The sequence below is a fragment of the Balaenoptera acutorostrata genome, chromosome 15 (genome assembly GCF_949987535.1).
Source record: "Balaenoptera acutorostrata chromosome 15, mBalAcu1.1, whole genome shotgun sequence".
Taxonomy (NCBI): Eukaryota; Metazoa; Chordata; class Mammalia; order Artiodactyla; family Balaenopteridae; genus Balaenoptera; species Balaenoptera acutorostrata.
Window position 1 is genome coordinate 22,585,698 of NC_080078.1, and position 22,902 is coordinate 22,608,599.

Consider the following 22,902-nt stretch of genomic DNA (forward strand, 5'->3'; position numbering starts at 1 on the left):
AAAGATTAGTGGCATTGAAGTCAGAGAGCCCTGTGGTCAAATCCTGGTTCCACCACTGATGAGCTTGGGCAAGTTAGTTAGCCTCTCTTGGGCTCAGTGTTCCCACCATTTAAAAGTAGTTAATGATACCTGAGTGGATTAAATGAAATAACTTAGGTAAGTCACTTGGCACATAGATAGGTGCAGAGCAAATAGTATTTCCCATCCCTTAAATAATCTGAGATGCACACATATAGTTATTCATCCAAAAGATATTTAAACAATAGATGACAAATAAATGACTGCAGTCCTTGTTCCTTGTGGACTTTTGACTAATTGCAGTTCTGGGAGGTTTGCAATGATTAACTTCTTATATGATGTCTCCTCCCAGATCTACGAGATGATGCTGGTAAGACATGGCTATATGATTGTCGGAGACCCCATGGGTGGCAAGACCTGTGCTTATAAAGTGTTGGCTGCAGCTCTGGGTGATTTACACGAAGGTAAAACTCATGTCCCTGGCTTCCAGGGAGGACAGGAGTCCCCACTCAGTTGACTGGCTCCACAGAGATGATGCCAGGCTGTTAACTTTACCATCCCTGATTTGTGACATTAGAGCCAGGAATAGAACAAGGCACACAGAGGTCTGCGGGCAGAGAATAGAGAGGGGGAGAGCTTCTAACAGGGGATTTTATGTGCATCATTAAAGCTGGAGGAACTTTCTCAAATGCTGAACAGTGGCTTCTCCAAAGGTTTCCCAGTGAGAGGAAAACTCATGCCACTTGCCTAAACAAAACTGTTCTAAAAGCAGATCATTGCATGGTTTCTTTTCTTTTCCTTATTTTTCTTTCCATCCCTTCTTTCCCTCTCTTTCTTTCCCTCCCCTTTCCTTTTTTCTCCCTCCCATTCTCCCCGCCTCCCATCCACCCTGCCTCCCTCCTTCCCTCCCTCCTTTCCTTCTTTCCTTCCTTCAATTTAATGTAAAAGATAAGACCTCAGACTTTTGAATGAAACCCAGACCTCGGGCAAATAACTAAACCTCTCTTTGCCTCTGTTTTCCCAGCTGTAAAATGGGATTGTTGTGATAATTAAATGAGATTATGCAGGTAAATAACCTAGCTCAACAAATAAAAGCCATGTTTATTGCCAGAGAAACAGTTTTGAGGTTTTTTTCTTTTATAAAACGCAAGGCTGTGGTTTTGAAAAGCAGTGCCTTGCTGTGCCTGTGTTTACACGATCCCTTCCAGTATGCTTCATTTTAATATTTTTTTCTAATAACATTGAATTACTGCTGATTGAGTTACTGTGGAATTTTTGAGTTTTTTGTTTTGGGCACTAACTTGGCCTTAATAACTTGGGCATTTCAAACTTAAGTAATAATTTTGGCATTGAATATAATTTAGGAAACTAAATGAAGAGAAAGGAGGTTACCCCATTGTCTTTGCCTCAGAATTCTGCAGAAATGATTCTTTATTTAGTTCATGGCTCAGGCACTCCAGTTTTTCCTTACTTTGAAGGATCATGTAAAAGTGTGGTTATTTTCTGTTATTAAATACATACAATGTGCCATCCATCAGCCTGTGTATTCTGGTTGGGTCCTGGTGCTCCATTTCTCACGGGACACTTATTGGGCAGCTAAAGAAGAGGTTTCAGGGCTAAGCTAGCCCTTCAGATAGACAAAAGGAAAATAACCATCATTTTCCAGAATCTTTTACCTGTCAGCTGTTTCCTCATCTCAAGTCAAAGCCAAGGTTCTAGGGTAGCCAGGTACATAAAGAGTCAGGTACATAAAGAGACCTGATTATATGGCATCTCTCTCCTTTACTGCCTGAGTTCTTTTAGACCCAGGCAGACTTCTTTAGATCTGACTGGCACATTTGACTTGTTTGAAATGAGCCTCAGAAAACAATATGGTGAGAAACTAATAGCTGTAATAACCTAACAACTTAAGGCTTTGCCTATCCAGTTATCCCAATTTTTATACGGACTGAGTACCAATTTTAAGGACTATCCTTGGATGGCATATTGATAAAAGTTGTTTGGTCTTTTAGATGGCATTATTTCTTGTCCTAATGTTCTGGTGTCACCAGAACTTTTGTAACTTGTGTTGGACCTTCTTGCCCAGCCAACCAGATGGAGGAATTTGCTGTGGAGTATAAGATCATTAACCCCAAGGCTATCACCATGGGGCAGCTGTATGGGTGCTTTGACCAAGTGAGCCATGAGTGGACAGATGGTGTTCTTGCCAATGCTTTCCGGGAGCAAGCATCTACTTCGTCTGATGACCGCAAGTGGATTATATTTGATGGGCCAGTGGATGCTGTTTGGATTGAAAATATGAATACTGTTCTGGATGACAATAAAAAGGTACCTGTCTGATATCACTTTTACATGGATGTGGAATAAACTCTTTTACTGAAGTTAGTGATTGATCAAAACTATATAATATAACAATGGAATATTACTCAACCATAAAAAGAAACGAAATTGAGTTATTTGTAGTGAGGCGGATGGACCTAGAGTCTGTCATACAGAGTGAAGTAACTCTGAAAGAGAAAAACAAATGCCGTATGCTAACACATATATATGGAATCTAAAAAAAAAAAAAAAAATGGTCATGAGGAACCTAGGGGCAAGATGGGAATAAAGATGCAGACCTATTAGAGAATGGACTTGAGGACACGGGGAGGGGGAAGGGTAAGCTGGGACAAAGTGGGAGAGTGGTAGTGTATATATGGACATATATACACTACCAAATGTAAAATAGATAGCTAGTGGGAAGCAGTCGCATAGCACAGGGAGATCAGCTCCATGCTTTGTGACCACCTAGAAGGGTGGGATAGGGAGGGGGCGAGGGAGGGAGATGCAAGAGGGAAGAGATATGGGGATATATGTATATGTATAACTGATTCACTTTGTTATAAAGCAGAAACTAACACACCATTGTAAAGCAATTATACTCCAATAAAAATGTTAAAAAAAAGATATAATATATACATTTATTACACTAAGAATAAATGCCCCACAAGAAAGTAACAGTTATCAATTCATGAATTATGCTTTTGTTTGTACTTGTAGTGGGTAAGTTATGTGTGTTTAGAGACACTGCTATATAGTGGTTAAAAGCCTTGGTGCTGGCATCACATTGGCCTGCTAGCTCTACAATTGAGCTGTTATATTGGGCAAGTCACATAACTTCTCTGAACCAGTTTCTTCTTGTGTAAAAAGGTAGTAATAAATAAGGGTGTTGGTAATTAAATAAGATAGTCCATATATAGTGCCTGATACATGAGGTGTGTTTTGGTTATCCATTGCTGTATAGCAAACTACCTTAATACTTCGTGGCTTAACTTTGCTCTTGATACTGTGGATTATAAATTTTGGAAGGGCTCAGGTGGCTTCAGCGAATCCTCATGAGGTCAGCTGGGGCAGCTGGGGCTAGAGGAGCCACGTCCGTGGTAGCTTCTTCACTCAGTGTCTGCGGGCTCATCCTTCCTCGTCTTGTCTATCTCTGTGTAACTCTCTCTGTGTCTCTGTCTCTCTGTCTCTCTGCCTTTCTCTCAAAAAGCATCTTATCCTCCAGGCCTCTCCACGTGGCTTGGGCTTATCATTTGGTGGTCTTGGAGTAGTGGCACTTCTTAGATGACGGTTAATTTCCAAGAGGCAGGCAGTGTGTTTTCAGGAAATTAAGAGCTATGCTTGGAACTGGCACAGCATCACTTTCTCTGAATTCTATTAATCAAAGAAGTCACAGAGCCTGCCTGGATTCAAGGGGGTGGGCGAGGTCACATTGCAGAAGTGTACGTGGAATAGTGTTGCAGCAGTCTTTGGAAAATACATTCTGCCACAGTAAATGTAGTGGCTAAAGAGCTTAGACTCTGGAGCCAGACAGCCTGGGTTCAGATGCTGTCCTGAACCACTTAGCAGTCATGTAACCTCAGGCAAGCTATTTAGTCTCTCTATGCCTCAATTACATCATCTGTAAAATGAGAATAACAGTATCTATGTCATAATGTTGTTAGGAAGATTAGATAAATTAATATTTGCAAACTGATTATAATATTGCCTGGCATGTAGCAAGTGCTATATAACTGTTGAAATAAAATAAAATAATATTTATCACCATTTCAAGGAAGAGTTCTTACACTGACTATACATCATTATCAAATCAAAATATATTTTCCTTCTGCATTTAAATTTCACAAGACTAAGAGTGAGTCATGCTCAACAATGGAAGGCCTAATTATCCAAATTATATACATACACTAATAATATCATGTTCATAATTTTGATTATATAGCATATAAAAAAGAAGTAAGTTTTATTACATGATATGGGCTATGTTATATAAACTAATTGTACACATGTATTGGTTGGTCTTGAGATCAGAAGTATAAAGAGTCATAATCAGTGAATTTCCTGATGGCTCTTCACAACTCTGAATGAAATCAAACTACTGTCACAGGTATGGGTCTATTTCACTTTTCTTGATTTTCAGAGATGACACTGTTAATGGTATCAGTCCCATAACAGCTGTGACCTTCCTAGGGTTACACGTAATGACCTGTTCCAGATGTGTTTGATGTGGGTCAGATAATATATCAGAAACTTTTTAAACCACAATTTAGGATGAGAAGCAGGGAACAATGGAGTTTCCTCTTTTCCCCTGAGAGACCAAGGCCTCAGGCCATCTTACGGCTTAAACATCTCACTTTAACCCATGTTGGCAAATGAGAAGCAGCACCACGGACTTGGTGTATATACTCAGAGGCTGCCCTGTGTATTTGCACTACTTTCTGCAGGGATATGCCTGCTAAACACTAGGACTTGTGATCGTCTTTCCTTCCATTCCAAAAAAGGATGTGGAGATATTCTTGTCATTCTAACCCTGGGCCAGTCCATGAGGGATTCCAAAAGGAGTCTTTGTGGGAAACTTGAGCAAATAAAACTGGATGGGGGTGTGCTATTAAATTCCTTCCACTGAGGAAGGAACCATGAAACTTGCTGTAGTCTGATAATTTCTGGATTCTTCATCTAAGGCTGCAAGTCAGTGGTTCTCTGACCTCCCTATTTAATATTACAGCTCACCACACACAGCATTCTCCAGCCCCTCTTCGACTTTATTTTTCTCCAAAGCACTTTCATCACTGTATATTCTATATATTTTGCTTATCATCTGTCTCCTCCGAGCAGAATGCAAACCTCAAGAGGACAGGAATTTTTGTCTGTTTTATTCTACACAACTAGCATAGTGCCTGGCACAGAACAGGTGCTCAAGAAGTATTTGCTGAATGAATTCAAACCATCTCTGTCCCCACTGATGCCTTTCATTTGCAGATGGAATTTAATTCGTTTGCTGCCCTCCACCCCTCTGCTTTGTACTTTCAGCTTTGTTTAATGAGTGGAGAGATTATCCAGATGAGCTCCAAGATGAGTCTGATCTTCGAGCCAGCTGACCTGGAGCAGGCCTCCCCCGCCACTGTGAGCAGGTCAGTCAGCTTGCATGGACCCCCTGAGGGAATGTGAGGCCTCACTAACCCTAAGCAGGAGGGAAAGCTGTAAAAATCCATAAATGTGATTAAACTCTAGCAGATCACCTACATTACTTGTTGTCAGATTTGTCATAAAGTTAGTCCTCAATCCACAGTGCTAGTAGGGATCTAAAATCAGGCAGTCACTTTGGAAAAGAGATTGATATCATCTCCTAAAGTTGATCTTTCTTATGCCTCAAGACCCAGCAATTCTGCTTGTAAGTATTGATATATACCCAAAAGAAACTTTTGCCCATGTACAATAGGAGACATGTACCAGAATTTTCAGAGTAGCATAATTTACAATAACAAACACTTAGAAACGACCCAAATGCCCATTAACAGGAGCGAATTAAAAAGTATAAGATCACAAATCGTAGTATTTGTATGTCATTCAAAATAAATGAACTGTACTGACAAGCAACTATATAAGATAAATCTTAGTAAAATTAAAGATAAAATCTTAACAATATTATGTATGAAAGTAAGCCTGTAATATTACATACAGCATAGTGTCCCCTTTTAAATTATTAAAAACAAGTAAATATATATATATGTGTGTGTATATATATATATATATATATATATATATATATATATATACACATATATATATATGCTATAAAACTCTATAAGAAGGAAAGAAATCAAAGCACAGGTGAGCATGAGATTCAAGATGCTGTATAACCTCAGGTGGGGAAAGCCAGGGGCATAGGATAAGGGAGACTATATGGTTAGATGAAGGTTATTGTCAAGACCCTAGCTTCTGCCTGGGTATTGGGTTCATGGGCACTTAGTACATTATTGAAAACAATTAACTAAGAAAGGCCATGCATGGGCTAATGATGAGTGTGCCAAGGATAAGAATTAATCCAATAATGTAACTTCAGTCCATAAAAAATAAAATAAAATAAAATCAGCCCACATTCCCAAAGGCAATGTAAGGGAATAGAAAGAGCATATGGCAAGTTAGACCAACTTGGGCTCCCACCCTGGCCACAGCACTTGCTAGCTGTGTGACCTCTTCCGAGTCACTTAGTCTCTCTGAGCTACAGTCTCCTCATGTCTAAAATGTATACCATAAAGCGGAATATTTAGAGATGAAGGCCATTAAGACTTAGCATAGTGGCTGACACGCAGTAGGTGTTCAATAAATGGTAGCCAGTGTTAGTAACAAAGGAGAGAGTGCCTAGATATAACAGAATGGGGAAAAAAAGTGCTAAATAAAATGTTACATGTCAGTGCATGGTAATGTACTAACATTATGGTAATGATAATAGTAGCTTTCATTGATTAAGAGTTTTCTGTGTGCTAGGCCTTTCATTTAACCATTACAACAGCCTTATGAACTACATATTTTTTATATTCCTCAATTTACAGACAAGGACACAGAAGTTCAGAGACAGTAAAGAAATTTGCCCAAGGTCACTCAATTAGTAAAGTCTGGGGCTGGGATTTGAATCCAGGTCTCTGATTCTCAAGACCCAACTCTTAGCACTGGTCTCCACCCTTTCCTGGCAAAATCTGTGCATCTTTCCTTTGGCTTGGAGCTGGTGAGGGTCTATGCCCCGACCCAAGCTCCAGCCTCTTACCTCACCATGGCCGCCTACATTTACTTCACCCCTACGTGCTTGGGAGCCAGATGTGGACCAGGCTGGTCCTCTGTTTGTGCTTGCCAGGTGTGGGATGATCTACATGGAGCCCCATCAGCTAGGCTGGAAGCCCCTGAAGGATTCATACATGGACACCCTGCCTTCCAGTCTCACCGAGGAGCACAAGGAGTTGGTGAGATCCTCTGGTCCCTTTCCTTCCTGTCCCTCCCTGTCTCCCTACTCCTCATCTCAAAGGTCTTCTAGGATCATTTTCACGTTCATAATTACAGAAGGCAAGAAGGAGCAGGAGACTCCCTGACTGTCCCTAATTATCTTGCTTCCTGGCTACCTGCCATTTTTCTGACTTTCTTCTCCATGTGGTGGGCATGGGGTGATGCAGTCAATTTCTCCTTTCTCTTCCACCTTCTGCATTACTTCTTGGCTCCCCAGTGGAGAATTCTGGTGCTTGAGAAACGTTCTATTTGATGACTGGAATGTCACCCCTTTCCCCATTGCCTACTAGCGGAAATGCCTCTGGAAGTTGCTCTAAAGATGGACCAGGTTAGGAAGACCTGTGTTCCTCTCTTCACTGCCACTTCCCATCCCTGTAACCTAGACTCCATACCTTCTATATTTAGGGAGCCAGAACCAGTTAGAAATTCTCTTAGTGCAGCTACTAAGAGTGTCCATTTTCTTCTTCCCTTCCTAAAAGAGATGTGAATGTTCAGGTTACATTAGCACACACTCAGACAAGGGAAGTAGGAAGGGAGAACCAGTTCTTATGGTGTTTCTTGTCTTTCCCTGCATTAACAGGATTCCCTAGGAAAGTTTCCCACTGAAGAAGCCAAGAAGTATCTGAGGTGGATTCTCTTCCCACTGTGGAAACAGTCTGGGGAACTGTGTAGAACAGCCCCTCTCCTGTCACATTTACATACATGTACAATATATATATATAGCATGTTTATTTACATAGACACATATCCACATGCACAGTCAGAAACCAATCTACACATGCACAGGAAGCCTTCAGAAACTTCCCAGTGTCCTTAGTACAGTCTAACTTCTTATCAAGGCCTCTGAGACTGTGATCCCACCCAGCCTGCCTCTCCAACCTCACCTACCCTCTTCTCAGCCTCAGCTCATTATCTTCCAGCCCTTGGGTCTTGTTTCCATTCCTAGAAAACCCCAGGTTTTACTACCTCAAAGCTTTTGCACTTTTTATTCCTCTGTCTGGAATTCCTGCCCCATTTATTCTCATAAGGGATGATTCACTTTTGTCATCCAGGTCTCAGCATAAAGGCCTCCTTCTCCAAGAAGTCTTCCCTGACCACCCTATTAAACCCTACCTGTTATTTCCCACTGTAATACCTTTATTTGTTTCCTGCTAGTACATTCATGATTTGTAAATACTTAGTCCATTTCCTTGCTTGTTTATTTATTTTTTGTTTGTCTTCCCTTCCCCTCAGACTGTAAACCATGAGGACAGGGACCTTGTCTATCTTGTTCATCATTTATCCTTAGCACCTACCACACTGCATTTAGTAGATGCACAATAAATTTTGCTGACTGAAAACCACATATCTGTGTACTCATGTATAGTCATACATACATATAAAGACATCTGTACATTCATATATGCACACATATCCATATATAATCAGTATGAGTATATTTATTTAGTGATGACCTGCCTACTTACAAAAAAATAACTTAAGGTAATTTACAGCAAAAGTCACAAAGTGTAACAAAAATGAAAAAAACACTAAGGGGAGAAAGTGAGTCAAGTAATTTTTTAAAATATTTTTTATTAGAGTATAGTTGCTCTACACTGCTGTGTCTGCTGTGTCTGCTGTGTTTGCTATTCTGCTGTATAGCAAAGTGAATCATCCATACATATACATATATGCCATCTTTTTTGGATTTCCTTCCCATTTATGTCACCACAGAGCACTGAGTAGAGCTCCCTGTGCTATACAGTAGGTTCTCATTAGTTATCTGTTTTAAATTGGGTGGGGAGCAGAGCCAAGAGACAACAATTAACATACCCACCAATAAGTATGTACATGGATACATACGGGGGAATTACTGAAAATAAGCCTGAAATTCCCTGTGGCCACTTTCTACAGGAGACCTGCCTTATAAATGCCAGTCAGTCATTTGCAAATCAGTTGTTTAGAATTCCTAACATTTTTTTTTTATAGAAACAAAGGCAGATACAGTGGCTGGGACCTAAAACTATTTCATGCATCCTGTAGCTGACCCATAGTGGCTCCAAGCTTCTCTTGAGTATTCAGCTTAGTGGAATGGGAGGGGTGGGGAATGGCCAGTGGGCTGCACAGTCCATTAAATAGGAAGCTGGGGGCATCTGTCTTGGTGCCTGTGGACTTTCCTCAGTACACCTAGACTCAAAAGTAATCAGCAATCTTACCAACATTTCCAGCCTCCTCGAGGTGTACCAAGCTCTTGGTCTTAAACACACTTTTTAATAATGTCAAATCTCACTTTCTACTCTTAGATCAATGACATGTTCATGTGGCTTGTCCAGCCCTGCCTGGAATTTATTCACCTTCAGTGTAAATTTGTGGTCCAAACATCTCCCATCCACCTTGCCTTCTCAATGATGAGACTGTACTCCTCTCTGCTAGGTAAGTACTGCCCTACAGTTCCTAAGCCAGATGAGCGTATGGTGTGCCTTGGCCATTTCTTCTGCTCCCACCCCTATTATTCCCTCCATGAGTTACAATGAAACCAGCATTTTGGTCTAGAACCAGCAAGTCTTTTGAGTGTAGATAGTAGAATTTGGTGGAAAGAGTCCATATATTTTGGCTTGATCTTACATTGACTTCCTGGGTATTCTTGTGCAAATTAGCCCATTCTTCCTCAGTATTAGATTCCTCATCCACACAGTGGGAATAATAATTCCTGTTCTTCTTTACCTAACAGGGATATACCAGAGGAAAATGAATTTAGATGACATATGTAAATGTATATCAGAAAAAAAAGATTCTGAAAAGAATAAGATAGGAAGTTTTTCCATGTTAAGAAAACTTAGATTACAAAAATCTGAATTCATAAAACACATAGATACACTATAAAAAAAACTGATCACATTAGTCTCCAGAACTAGGGAACTTCTCCAGGACATGGAGAACCATTGGTTTAAATGTCCTGGAGAAGTTCTCTATAACCATTTCACATAAATCAAATTTTACAAGATTCTATTGGAAATAACAAAAGATGTGTTAATTTGGAGAACTTTTATTGGATGCCATTTCTTTCTCAAGATAATACATAATTCAAACTGAAGGTGAATCTTCTTACAGCTTCTGCTACATGAACATATTTTCTTCCAAAGGCATTTCTTCCAAAGGCATTATAGATGTAGATTAAAAAAAAAAGTAACACGGGAAACTGTTGAGTGGAGACTTTCTCTAGCTAAATATTATTTGATTTTCTAAAATTAAAATTACAGGCAATATTTTTAAAAGCACACTAATTCATACAATATCATATGTTTGTATTTTTATTTGTAAATTTTGCATACTTTCCCACGCTCCTTTTACTATCCTTGTGTAGTATCTCCTCCAGGAAAGAAAGCACCAGCATGAGAAGTGAACTTATTGTCCACAGTCCTGAGTAACCTCATCTCTTGCCTTCCTGAATCTATAGCTATGAATCCTCTCAGGAGTGCTCAAATACACACAACTACTAAAAATGGGGGACTGGGTTTGAATGCACACATATTTGATTTTGGGGCTCTAACTTTTTACTCTGTCAATGTTAAAATGCAAGAACATGGTAGCTGTGATTAACAAAGACTTGAGATAAGGAACACTGAATACATTTTTAGCCTTTTATTTTGAAATAATTTTAGACTTAAAGAAAAATTGCTAAAAGAATGTAGAGTCACATATACCCTTTACTGAGATTTCTTTAATGTTAACATCTTATATAATGAAGGTACAATTATCATAATAAGGAAATTAACATTGATACTATACTGTTAACTACACTTTATTTGAATTTCACATTTTTCCACAAATGTTCTTCTTCTGATCCAGGATCCAATTCAAGATGCCACATTGTATTTAATTGTTGTTATCTCTTTGGTCGCCTACAAGCTATGACAGTTCTTCAGTCTTTCCGTATATTTCATAACCTTTTCACTTGATGAAGACTGGCCAGTTATGTTATAGAATGCTTCTCAATTTAAGTTTGCCTCATATTTTCTCATAATTAGATTGAGATTGTGCTTTTTAAAAAAATTGAGGTATAGTTGATTTACAATATTATATGTTTCAGGTGTAAAATGCAGTGATTCACAATTTTTAAAGATTATATTCCATTAAAGTTATTATAAAATACTGGCTATATTCCCTGTGTTGTACAATATATCCTTGTAACTTATTTGTTACATGCATAGTAGTTGGTACTTCTTAATCACCAAACATTGTCTTGCCCCTCCCCTGTCCCTCTTCCCGCTGGTAACTACTAGTTTGTTTTCTATATCTGTAAGTCCATTTCTTTTTTGTTATATTCACTAGTGTGTTGTACTTTTTCGATTCCACGTATAAGTGATAACATGCAATATTTGTCTTTTTCTGTCTGACTTATTTTACTAAGCATAATAACCTCCAAGCCCATCCATGTTCTTGCAAATGGCAAAATTTCATTCATTTTTATGGCTGAGTCATCCATCTTCTTTAATGATTCATCTGTGGATGGACACTTAAGTTGCTTCCATATCTTGGCTATTGTAAATAATGCTGCTATGAATGTTGGGTGCATGTATCTTTTTGAATTAGTGTTTTTGTTTTTTCAGATATGTGCCCAGGAATGGGATTGCTGGATCATATGACAACTCTATTTTTAGTTTTCTGAGGAACCTCCATACTGTTTTCCACAGTGGCTGCACCAATATACATACCTGCCAACAGTGTACGAGGGTTCCTTTTTCTCCACATCCTCACCAACATTAGATATTTGTGGTCTTTTTGATGATAACTATTCTGACAGGTGTGAGGTGATACCTCATTATGGTTTTCATTTGCATTTCTCTGATGATTAAAGATGTTGAACATCTTTTCATGTGCCTGTTGGCCATCTGTATCTCTTCTTTGGAAAAATGTCTATTCAGATCTTCTGCCCATTTTTAATCAGGTTTTTTGTTTTTTTGTTGTTGATTTATATGACCTGCTTATGTATTTTAGATATTAACCCCTTATCAGTCATATCATTTGCAAATACTTTCTCTGATTCAGTAGGTTGTCTTATCATTTTGTCCATGGTTTCCTTTGATATGCAATAACTTTTAAGTTTCATTAGGTCCCACTTGTTTAGTTTTGATTTTGTTTCCTTTGCCTTAGGAGACAAATCAAAAAAATATTGCTACGATTTATGTCAAAGAGTGTTCTGCCTATGTTTGCTTCTAGGAATTTTATGGTTTATGGTCTTACATTTAGGTCTTTAATCCATTTTGAGTTTATTTTTTATGTATGGTGTGAGAAAATCTTCTGATTTTATTCTTTTACATATAGCCATCCTATTGTCCCAGCACCACTTACTGAAGAGACTGTCCTTTCTCCATTGTATATTCTTGCCTCCTTTGTCATAGATTAATTGACCATAAGTGTATGGGTTTATTTCTGGGCTCCCTATTCTTTTCCATTGATCTATATTTCTGTTTTTGTACCAGCACCATACTGTCTTGATTACTGTAGCTTTGTAGTATAGTCTGAAGTCTGGGAGCATGATGCCTCCAGCTCTGTTCTTCTTTCTTAAGATTGCTTTGGCTATTAGGGGGTCTTATGTGTTTACATACAACTTTTAGAATTATTTGTTCTAGTTCTGTGAAAAATGCCTTTGATATTTTGATAAGGATTGCATTGAATCTGTAGATTACCTTGGGTAGCATGGTCATTTTAATAATACTAATTCTTCCAATCCATGAACACAGTATATCTTTCCATCTGTTTGTGTCGTTTTCAGTTTTTCATCAGTGTCTCGTAGTTTTCCGAATATAGGTCTCTTACTTCCTTATTTAGATTTATTCCTAGATATTTTATTCTTTTTGATGCAACGTTAAATGGGATTCTTTCCTTAATTTCTCTTTATAATAGTTTGTTTTCAGTGTATAGAAGTGCAACCAATTTCTGCATATTAATTTTACTGAATCCTGCAATTTTACTGAATTTATTGGTGAACTGTAGTAGTTTTTTGGTGATGTCTTTAGGATTTTCTATATATAGTATCATGTCATCTGCAAGCACTGACAGTTTTACCTCTCCTTTCCAATTTGGATTCCTTTTATTTCTTTTTCATGTCTGATTGCTGTGGCTAGGACTTTCAATACTATGGTGAATAAAAGTGCTGAGAATGGGCACCTTTGTATTGTTCCTGATCTTATAGGAAATGCTTTCAGCTTTTCACCATTGAGTATGATATTTGCTGTGGGCTTATCATATATGGCCTTTATTATGTTGAGGTATGTTTCCTCTATACCCACTTTTTGGAGATTTTTTTTAATCATAAATGGATATTGTATATATTTTATCAAAAGCTTTTATGCATCTATTGAGATGATCATATGGTTTTTATTCTTCAATTTGTTAATGTGATGTATCACACTGATTGATTTGTGATATCGAAAAATCTTTGCATCCCTGGGATAAATCCCACTTAATCATGGTGTATGATCTTTTTAATGTATTGTTCAATTCAGTTTGCTAATATTTTGTTGAGGGTTTTTGCATCTGTGTTCATCAGTGATATTGGCCTGTAATTTTCTTTTTTTGTGATATCTTTGTCTGGTTTTGGTATCAGGGTAATGCTGGCCTCATAGAATGAGTTGGAAAGTGTTCCTGCCTCTGCATTTTTTCAGAATAGTTTGAGAAGGTAGGTTTTAACTCTTACCTAAATGTTTGGTAGAATTCACCTGTGAAGCCCTCTGGTCCTGGACTTTCATTTGTTGGGAGTTTTTAAATTACTTATTCAATTTTATTACTGGTAATTGGTCTGTTCATATTTTCTTTTTCTTCGTGGTTCAGTCTTGTACCTGTCTAAGAATTTGTCCATTTTTTTCTAGGTTGTCCATTTTATTGGTGTATAGTTGTTCATAGTAATCTCTACAATTACTTTGTATTTCTGTGGTGTTGATTATAAGTTCTCCTTTTTCATTTTTGAATTTATTGATTTGGGCTTTCTCTCTTGCTTTCTTGATGAATCTGGCTAAAGATTTAGATGACTGGCCTTAAATGACATTAGGCTAGATGGACCCAATAGACATGTATAGAACATTCCATCCAAAAGCAGCAGAATACACATTATTTTCAAGTGCATACAAAACATTCTCCAGGATAGATAACATGCTAGGCCACAAACAAGCCTTGGTAAATTTAAGAAAATTGAAATCATATCAAACATCTCTTCCAACCACAATGCTATGAGACTAGAAATCAGGTACAAGAAAAAACTGCAAAAAGTACAAAGAGGCTAAACAATATGCTATTAAACAACCAATGGATAACTGAATAAATCAAAGAGGAAATCACAAAATACCTGGAGACAAATGAAAACAAACAACAATCCAAAATCTGTGGGACACAGCAAAAGCAGTTATAAGAGGGAAGTTTACGGTGATACAAACCTGAGCCAACAAGAAGAATCTCAAATAAATGACCTAACCTTATACCCAAAGAAACTAGGAAAAGAATAACAAAACACAAAGTTAGCAGAAGGAAAGAAATCTTAAAGTTCAGAGCAGAAAGAAATGAAATAGAGACAAACAAACAAACAAAAAACCAATAGAAAAGATCAGTGAAACTAAGAGCTGGTTCTTTGAAAAGATAAACAAAAATCAAGGTTTGCATTTTTAGTGAGAATACCACAGAAGTGATGCTGTATCCTCAGTGCATCATCAGTGGGTACATGATATTGATCTATCTTATTACTGGTGAAGGCTCTGGTCAAAATTAACTTTGTTCATAGTTATATTTCTCCACTGTTAATGTTACTATTTTTTCCTTTGTTATCAATAAGTACATTGGGGAAGATAATTTGAAACTATGCAGATATCCTATTTCTCCTCAAACTTTCATGCACTGATTTTAACATTCATTGGTAGATCTTGCCTATAACAATAATTATGGTGGCATTTCCTAATGTAAATTTTCTATTTATATTTATATTCCTTTTACAAATTAGAATTCTTCTGTAAAGAAAAACTGTTCTTCCATATTTATTTACTTATTTAATTATTTATTGATCAAAGTATGGACTCATGGATATTTATTTTATTCTATGGATTATAATCCAATGCTATAATTACTTATTTTGCTGTTCAAATGGTTTTTGCCATTGGGAGCACCTTCAGGTTGGTTCCTGTGTCCCTTCAGCATGTCTTTATCCTCAGATTACTAAAATCAGATATGAAAATGGGGACATTACTACTCATTGTACAGAAATAAAAAGGATTATAAGAGAATACTGTGAACAATTTTATGCCAAAAAATTGGATTACTTAAATGAAATGGACAAATACCTACCAAGACACAAAACCTACCAAGACTGCATCATGAAGAAATCTGAATAGACCAGTGACTAGTTTTGGTCAGTTATCAAAAAGCTCCCAACAAAGAAAAGTCCTGGATCTGATGGCTTCACTGGTGAATTCAACCAGCATTTAGAGAACTAATATCAATCCTTCTCAAACTTTAACAAAATGTTTAAAAGAGAACACTTCCTCACTCATTCTATGAGGCCAGCGTTACCCTGACACCAAAGCCAGACAAAGACACTACAAGAAAATTACAGACCAATATCCCTTATGAAGATTAATGCAAAAATTCCCCCCAAAATACCAGAAAACCAAATTAAGCAGCATATTAAAAGGATTATACACTGTGACCAACTAAGATTTATTTCTGTAGTGCAAGGATGGTTCAATGTATGAAAATTGATCAATGTGTGATACATGTAATACAATGTAATTAACAGAACGAAGGGGAAAAAAACACATTATCTCAATTAATGCAGAGAATCATTTGACAAAATTCATGAAATCATGATAAACACTGAACAAAGTAAGAATAGAAGGATACTACCTCAACCTAATAAAAGCCATATATGAAAAACCCACAGTGAACATTATACTCAATGGTGAAAGACTTAAAGCTTTTCAGCTAAGATCAAGAACAGGGATTGTGGGGCAATTATACTTCAATAAAGATGTTTGAAAAAAAAAAAAAAAGAACAGGGAAAGGATGCTTGCTTTCACCACTTCCGTTCAACATAGTATTGGAAGTACTAGCCAGAGTAATTAGGCAAGAAAAAGAAATAAAAATATATATCCACATTAGAAAGGAAGAAGTAAAATTATCTCTGTTTGCAGATTATATGATCTAATACGTAGTAAATCCTAAAGATTTCACGCACACACACAAAAACTGTTATAAACAAATTCAGCAAAGTGACAGGATACAAAATCAACACACAAAATCAGTGTATTTCTGTTGCATTTCTGTACACTGACAATGAGCAATTCGAAATCTAAATTAAGAAAACAATGCCACTTACAGTAGCCTAACAAAGAATAAAATACATAGGAATTAACTTAACCAAGAAGGTGATAGACTTCTACAATGAAAACTACAAAACATTGCTGAAAGAAATTATAGAACACTTTAATAGAAAGGCATTCCAAGTTCATGTATTGGAAGACTAAGTATTGTTAAGATGTCAATAGTACCCAAAATAATCTGCAGATTCAGTGCAATTTCTATTATAATCCCAATTACATTTTTTGCAGAAATATAAAAATCCATCCTAAAATTCATATGGAATTTCAAAGACCCTGAATAGCCAAAACAATCTTGAAAAAGAAACAGAAAGTTGGAGAACAAAGAACACTTTCTGATTTCAAAAGTTAATGCAAAGCTAAAATAATCAAAACAGTGCAGTACTCATAAAGACAGATGTATGAACCAATGGAGTGGAACAGAAAGTCTAGATATAAACCCTTACATGTATTGTCAAATGATTTTCCACAAGGATGCCAAGACATTTCAATGGGGCAAGGACAGTCTTTTCAACAAATGGTGTCAGGAAACCTGGATATCCACTACAAAAGAATGAAGTTGGACCCTTAATACCATCTAAAAAGATTAACTCAAAACAGATGAAAGACCTAAACATAAGAACTAAACCTATAAACTTTCTAGAAGACATAAGGTGGAAAGCTATTTGGCAATGATTTCTTGGATATGACACCAAAGTCACAGGCAACAAAAGGAAAAAAAGACAAATACATTGCATGAAAATTGAAAACTTTTGTACATCAAAAGACTCTAGCAACAGAATAAGAAGGCAACCCACAAGTGGGAGAAAATATTTACAAATCATATATATGTAAAGGATGAACACCCAGAATATATAGAGAACTCCTAAAATTTAACAACACAAAAACAAATAATATGATAAATAATAGGCAAAGGACTTAAATAGACATTTCTCCAAAGAAGATACACAAATGGTTTAATAACCACATGAAAAGATGCTCAACATCTCTAATTATTAGGAAAATGTAAATCAAAACCACAATGAGATACCACCTCATACCTATTAGGATGGATACTATCCAAACAACAAGATCAACAGCATCAACAACCAAAAGAACAAGTGTTGATGAGGATGTAGAGAAATTGGAACCCTTGTGCACTGTTGATGGAAATGTAAAATGGTACAGTTGCTATGGAAAATAGTTTGTCAGATCCTCAGAATTAAAAATAGAATTACCAGATGACTTAGCACTTCTACTTCTGGTATATATACAAAGGAATTGAAAGAAGGGACATAAACAGATATTTGTACATGCATGTTCATAGCAGCATTATTCACAGTAGCCAAAGGTGGAAGCAACCCAAGTGTCCATCAACTAATGAATGGATAAATAAATCTAGTATATACATTTGGTGAAATATTATTCAGCCTTAAAAAAGGAAGGAAATTCTGGGGAGTTCCCTAGTGGTCTAGTGGTTAGTATTTGGCGCTTTCACTGCCGTGGCCTGGGTTCAATCCCTGGTTGAGGAACAGAGATCCCACAAGCCGCATGGTGCGGCCAAAATTAAAAAAAGAAAGAAATTCTGATACATGCTGCAACATGGATGAACCTTGAGTACATTATGCTAAGAGAAATAAGCCAGTCAGAAAAAGACTATATGATTTCACCTCGAAGACATATCTAGGTTAGTCAAATTTATAAAGATAGAAAGTAGAATGCTGTTTGCCAGGCCGTTGGAGAGAGGGTAATGAATTAATGTTTCATGGATACAGAGTTTCAGCTTTTTAAGATGAAAATAGCTCTGGATATGAATAGTGGTGATGGTTGCACAACATGAATGTATTTAATACCACTGAACTTTAAAATGGTTAAGATGGTAATTTTTTTTAAAGTTTTGTTTTGTTTTGTTTTAATTTTATTTATTTATTTATTTATTTATGGCTGTGTTGGGTCTTTGTTTCTGTGTGAGGGCTCTCTCCATTTGTGGCAAGTGGGGGCCACTCTTCATCGCGGTGCGCGGGCCTCTCACTATCGTGGCCTTTCTTGTTGCGGAGCACAGGCTCCAGACGCACAGGCTCAGTAATTGTGGCTCACGGGCCCAGTTGCTCTGCGGCACGTGGGATCTTCCCAGACCAGGGCTTGAAACCGTGTCCCCTGAATTGGCAGGCAGATTCTCAACCACTGCGCCACCAGGGAAGCCCCAAGATGGTAATTTTTATGTTATGCATATCTTACCACAATAAAAAAAAAATTTTTTTTTAATGTATGTGGATAAAGGATCTGGCAGGTGATGCCACTCAACCAGTATTGATCCTCTTCCCAGGCCCCTCACAGACAAAACTGCCCAATTCATATCTCTTGCACTCTGCAGCTTTTCCTGAGATTCCTTTTCTTGCTTTTAGATGAAATCAGGGAAATAGAAGAGAAGGAAAGTGAATTATTTGAAAGCCTGACAAGCCAACAGATCTTCCTCTGGCTGCAAGGTCTATTCCTTTTTGCCTTGGTGTGGACCGTGGCCGGCACCATCAACGCAGACAGCAGAAAGAAATTTGATCTGTTTTTCCGCAACCTCATCATGGGTATGGATGATAACAACCCAAGACCCAAAAGCGTCAAACTCACCAAAAACAACATCTTTCCAGAAAGAGGTAACTTAGTACCTGTTTGTTTTGTCTTACTATAGTGGTTTGGAACATATGTTCCAAACCCAACCAAAATGTGTGGCCCACGTGAGGCCTTTACAAAAGCCAGGAAAGATTTTGTAGCTTGCCTGAGAGGGTTCACTTCTTCAGAGCTGGCCCGTGTATGTAGAGATGGGTGACCCTGAAGTCAGGGTCTTATGGGTTATTTTAACTACTAATTTTTAATTTAGAAAAAGTCGATATAACTTTTTTTTAATTACTCATAATCTCATCACTCTAACAGGCCCCAGGGAACAGCATGAGAAATATAGCCACTTTTTTTTCTTACACCCTTCCAGTCCTGTTCTATGTGTATACACGCCATATCATGGTGATTATGGTATTAACATTTCCTTTAATTTTTTCATTGTAATCTAATATTATATTAAAATATTTATAATTTTGCTACATACATTATCTTCAGAATGATTAATGATGTATTAATATTCTTCTATGTGTGACATCATTCATAAAAAGATTGAAAGATGTTTGTTTTCTTTTAAGTAGCTTTTACTGCTTTTTTTCTTACCACCCAAGTAATACATTACATCACATTTAGAAAATACAGAGAAAGGAATAGAAGAAAATAAATATCAATGGTAATCCCACTATCCAGAAATAATCACTTTTTATATTTTTTCTTCCAGTTTTTTTCTGTATTTCTATAGCAAAAATGGGATCATACTATATATACATTCCAAATAGTTTTACATTTTCTTAATTATAAAAAAGTATATGATGGACCCATGAGGGAACTCCCTGGGGTGATGGTAATGTTGTATATGTTGAGAGAGATTTGGGTTATACAAATACATGCAATTCTCAAAACTCAGTGAATGAAAACAAGACTTGTGCATTTCATTGTATGCAAATTTTTTAACAAATGAAAAAACATAAATATTGAACAGTTAGTGATATACATGCCAAAGTATTTATGAGGAAGTGTATATATTTTCTTTGAAATGTGTCAAAAAATAAGATGCCTTAATGGATGGATAGAGGGATGAACAGGTATGTGATAAAACAAGTGAAAAACTAATGGTAAAATCTAGGAGATGGGTATACAGATGTTCACTGTACAGGGTTTTCAGTGTTTCTTTATGTTTGAAACTTTACATAATAATAAAAAAAATGAATGAGCAAGTAGTTGCCGTTGTCCCCCTAAACACACACTTTCCCCAGCACACCTGGCACACTTCAAATAAGTGATACATGGTTATCTGTCAGATCAACTGCATGGAGGCCCTGTACAAATCCCCTTGTTAGATGGTAGTACATCCATTCTTTTTTTTTTCCTCTGTTTTTTTAATTCAGAAGATTTTCTTTTTTTATCTTTTATTGTGGTAAAATATACATATCATAAACTTTACCATTTTAACTATTTTCAGGTGTACAGTTCAGTGGTGTTAAATACATTCACATTGTTGTGCAACTATCACCACCATCCATCCCCAAAATTTTTCATCTTTTCAAATGGAAACTCCATACTTATTAAACAGTAACTCCCCATTTCCTCCTTCCCTTAGCCCCTAGCAACAACTATTCAACTTTGTCTCTATAAATTTGACTACTCTAGAATATAAGTAAAATCATGCAGGTAAAATCATATACTATTTGTCCTTTTTTGACTAGTTTATTTCGCTTAACATAATGTCTTCAAAGTTCATCCATGCTGTGGCATGTGTGTCAGAATTTCCTTCCTTTTTAAGGCTGAATAGTATTTCTGTATATGGATATACCACATTGTGTTTATCCATTCATTTGTCATGGAAACTTAGGTTGCTTCCACCTTTTGGCTACTGTGATAATGGTGCTATGAACACGGGTGTACAAATATTTGTTTGAGTTTCTTGCTTTCAGTTCTTTTGAGTATATGCCCAAAAGTGGAATTTTTGGATCATACGGTAATTCTATGTTTAATTTTTTGAGGAACTGCCGTAATGTTTTCCATACTGATTGCACCATTGTACCTTCCTGCCAACAATGAACAAGCATTTCAATTTCTCCACAGCCTCATATTATGTTTTCTTTTGTTTTTTATAATAGCCATCATGATGGGTGTAAAGTTCATTATTAATTTTTTAAAGAAAAAATATGAATGTATCATATAATTAAAAAGTTATAATTTTTTAAAAAAGAAAACAAATATTAACATGTTGATGACCATCCTTTTAGACATTTCCCTATTCACGTATGTGCCTACAGATTTATTTTTACACACATGGGATCATTCTGTACTTATGTTCTAGTTTTTGCTATCATTAACAGTGTTTTGATGAACAACATTCTGGTGGCTACCCATTTGCTTAATTCATGATAACTTCCTTAGGATAATTCCCTAGAAATAGAATTACTGAGTCAACAGTCAGTAAAATTTTAAAGCTTTTTATTGCTAAATTTCCCTTGTGCCCTCACCAACACTATTTCCATTTTTTTTTTTTTTAATCTTGAGCAATTAAGAATGTGAAAGTGGTATCTCATTTTAGCTTTTTTCTCTTTTTAAATTTTTTATTATATTTTTTATTTAAGTATAGTTGATGTATAATATTATATGTTACACGTATACAATATAGTGATTCACAATTTTTAAAGGTTCCACTCCATATATAGTTATTATAAAATATTTGCTGTAGTCCCCATGTTGTACAGTATATCCTTGTAGCTTATTTTATACCTAGAAGTTTGTACCTCTGAGCCCCCTACCCCAATGTTGCCCCTCCCCCGTTCCCTCACCCCTCTTGTAACCACTAATTCTCTATATCTGTGAGTCTGCTTCTTTTTTTATTCACTAGGTTGTATTTTTTAGATTCCACATATAAGTGACATCATATAGTACTGTCTTTCTCTGTCTGGCTTATTTCACTTAGCATAATGCCCTCCAAGTCCATCCATGTTGCTGCAAATGGCAAAATGTCATTCTTTTTGTGGCTGAGTAGTATTCCATTGTGTATGTATAGCACATTTTTATCCATTCATCTGTGGATGGACACTTAGGTTGCTTCCATATCTTGGCTATTGCAAATAATGCTGCTATGAATATTGGGTGCGTGTATCGTTTTTTTAAACATCTTTATTGGATTATAATTGCTTTACAATGTTGTGTTAGTTTCTGCTGTACAACAGAGTGAATCAGCTATGTGTATACATATATCCCCTCCCTCTTGCGCCTCCCTCCCACCCTCTCCATCCCATCCCTCTAGGTTGTCACAAAGCACTGAGCTGATCTCCCTGTGCTATACAGCAGCTTCCCACTAGCTATCTGTTTTACAATGGCAGTGTATATATGTCAATGCTACTCTCTCAATTCATCCCAGCCTCCCCTTCCCCCGCTGTGTCCACAAGGCTGTTCTCTATGTCTGCGTCTCTATTCCTGCCCTGCCACTAGGTTCATCAGTACCATTTTTCTAGATTCCATATATGTGCATTAATATACAGTATTTGTTTTTCTCTTTCTGACTCACTTCACTCTGTATAACAGACTCTAGGTCCATCCACATCACTACAAATGACTCAATTTCGTTCTCCTTATGGCTGAGTAATATTCCATTGTATATACCACATCT

General features: G+C 36.8%; 1 protein-coding gene across 1 annotated transcript in view; it reads left to right on the forward strand.

The window, feature by feature from the left end:
- Positions 1–22,902, forward strand: part of DNAH3 (dynein axonemal heavy chain 3) — a 213,039-nt gene that overhangs the window by 107,004 nt on the left and 83,133 nt on the right. Inside the window, exons 36-41 of the mRNA XM_028168507.2 lie at positions 371–482; positions 2,105–2,346; positions 5,368–5,468; positions 7,190–7,295; positions 9,618–9,747; positions 19,061–19,306. Of these exons, the coding sequence (XP_028024308.2) occupies positions 371–482; positions 2,105–2,346; positions 5,368–5,468; positions 7,190–7,295; positions 9,618–9,747; positions 19,061–19,306 (937 nt within the window). The remainder of the gene's footprint in view (positions 1–370; positions 483–2,104; positions 2,347–5,367; positions 5,469–7,189; positions 7,296–9,617; positions 9,748–19,060; positions 19,307–22,902) is intronic.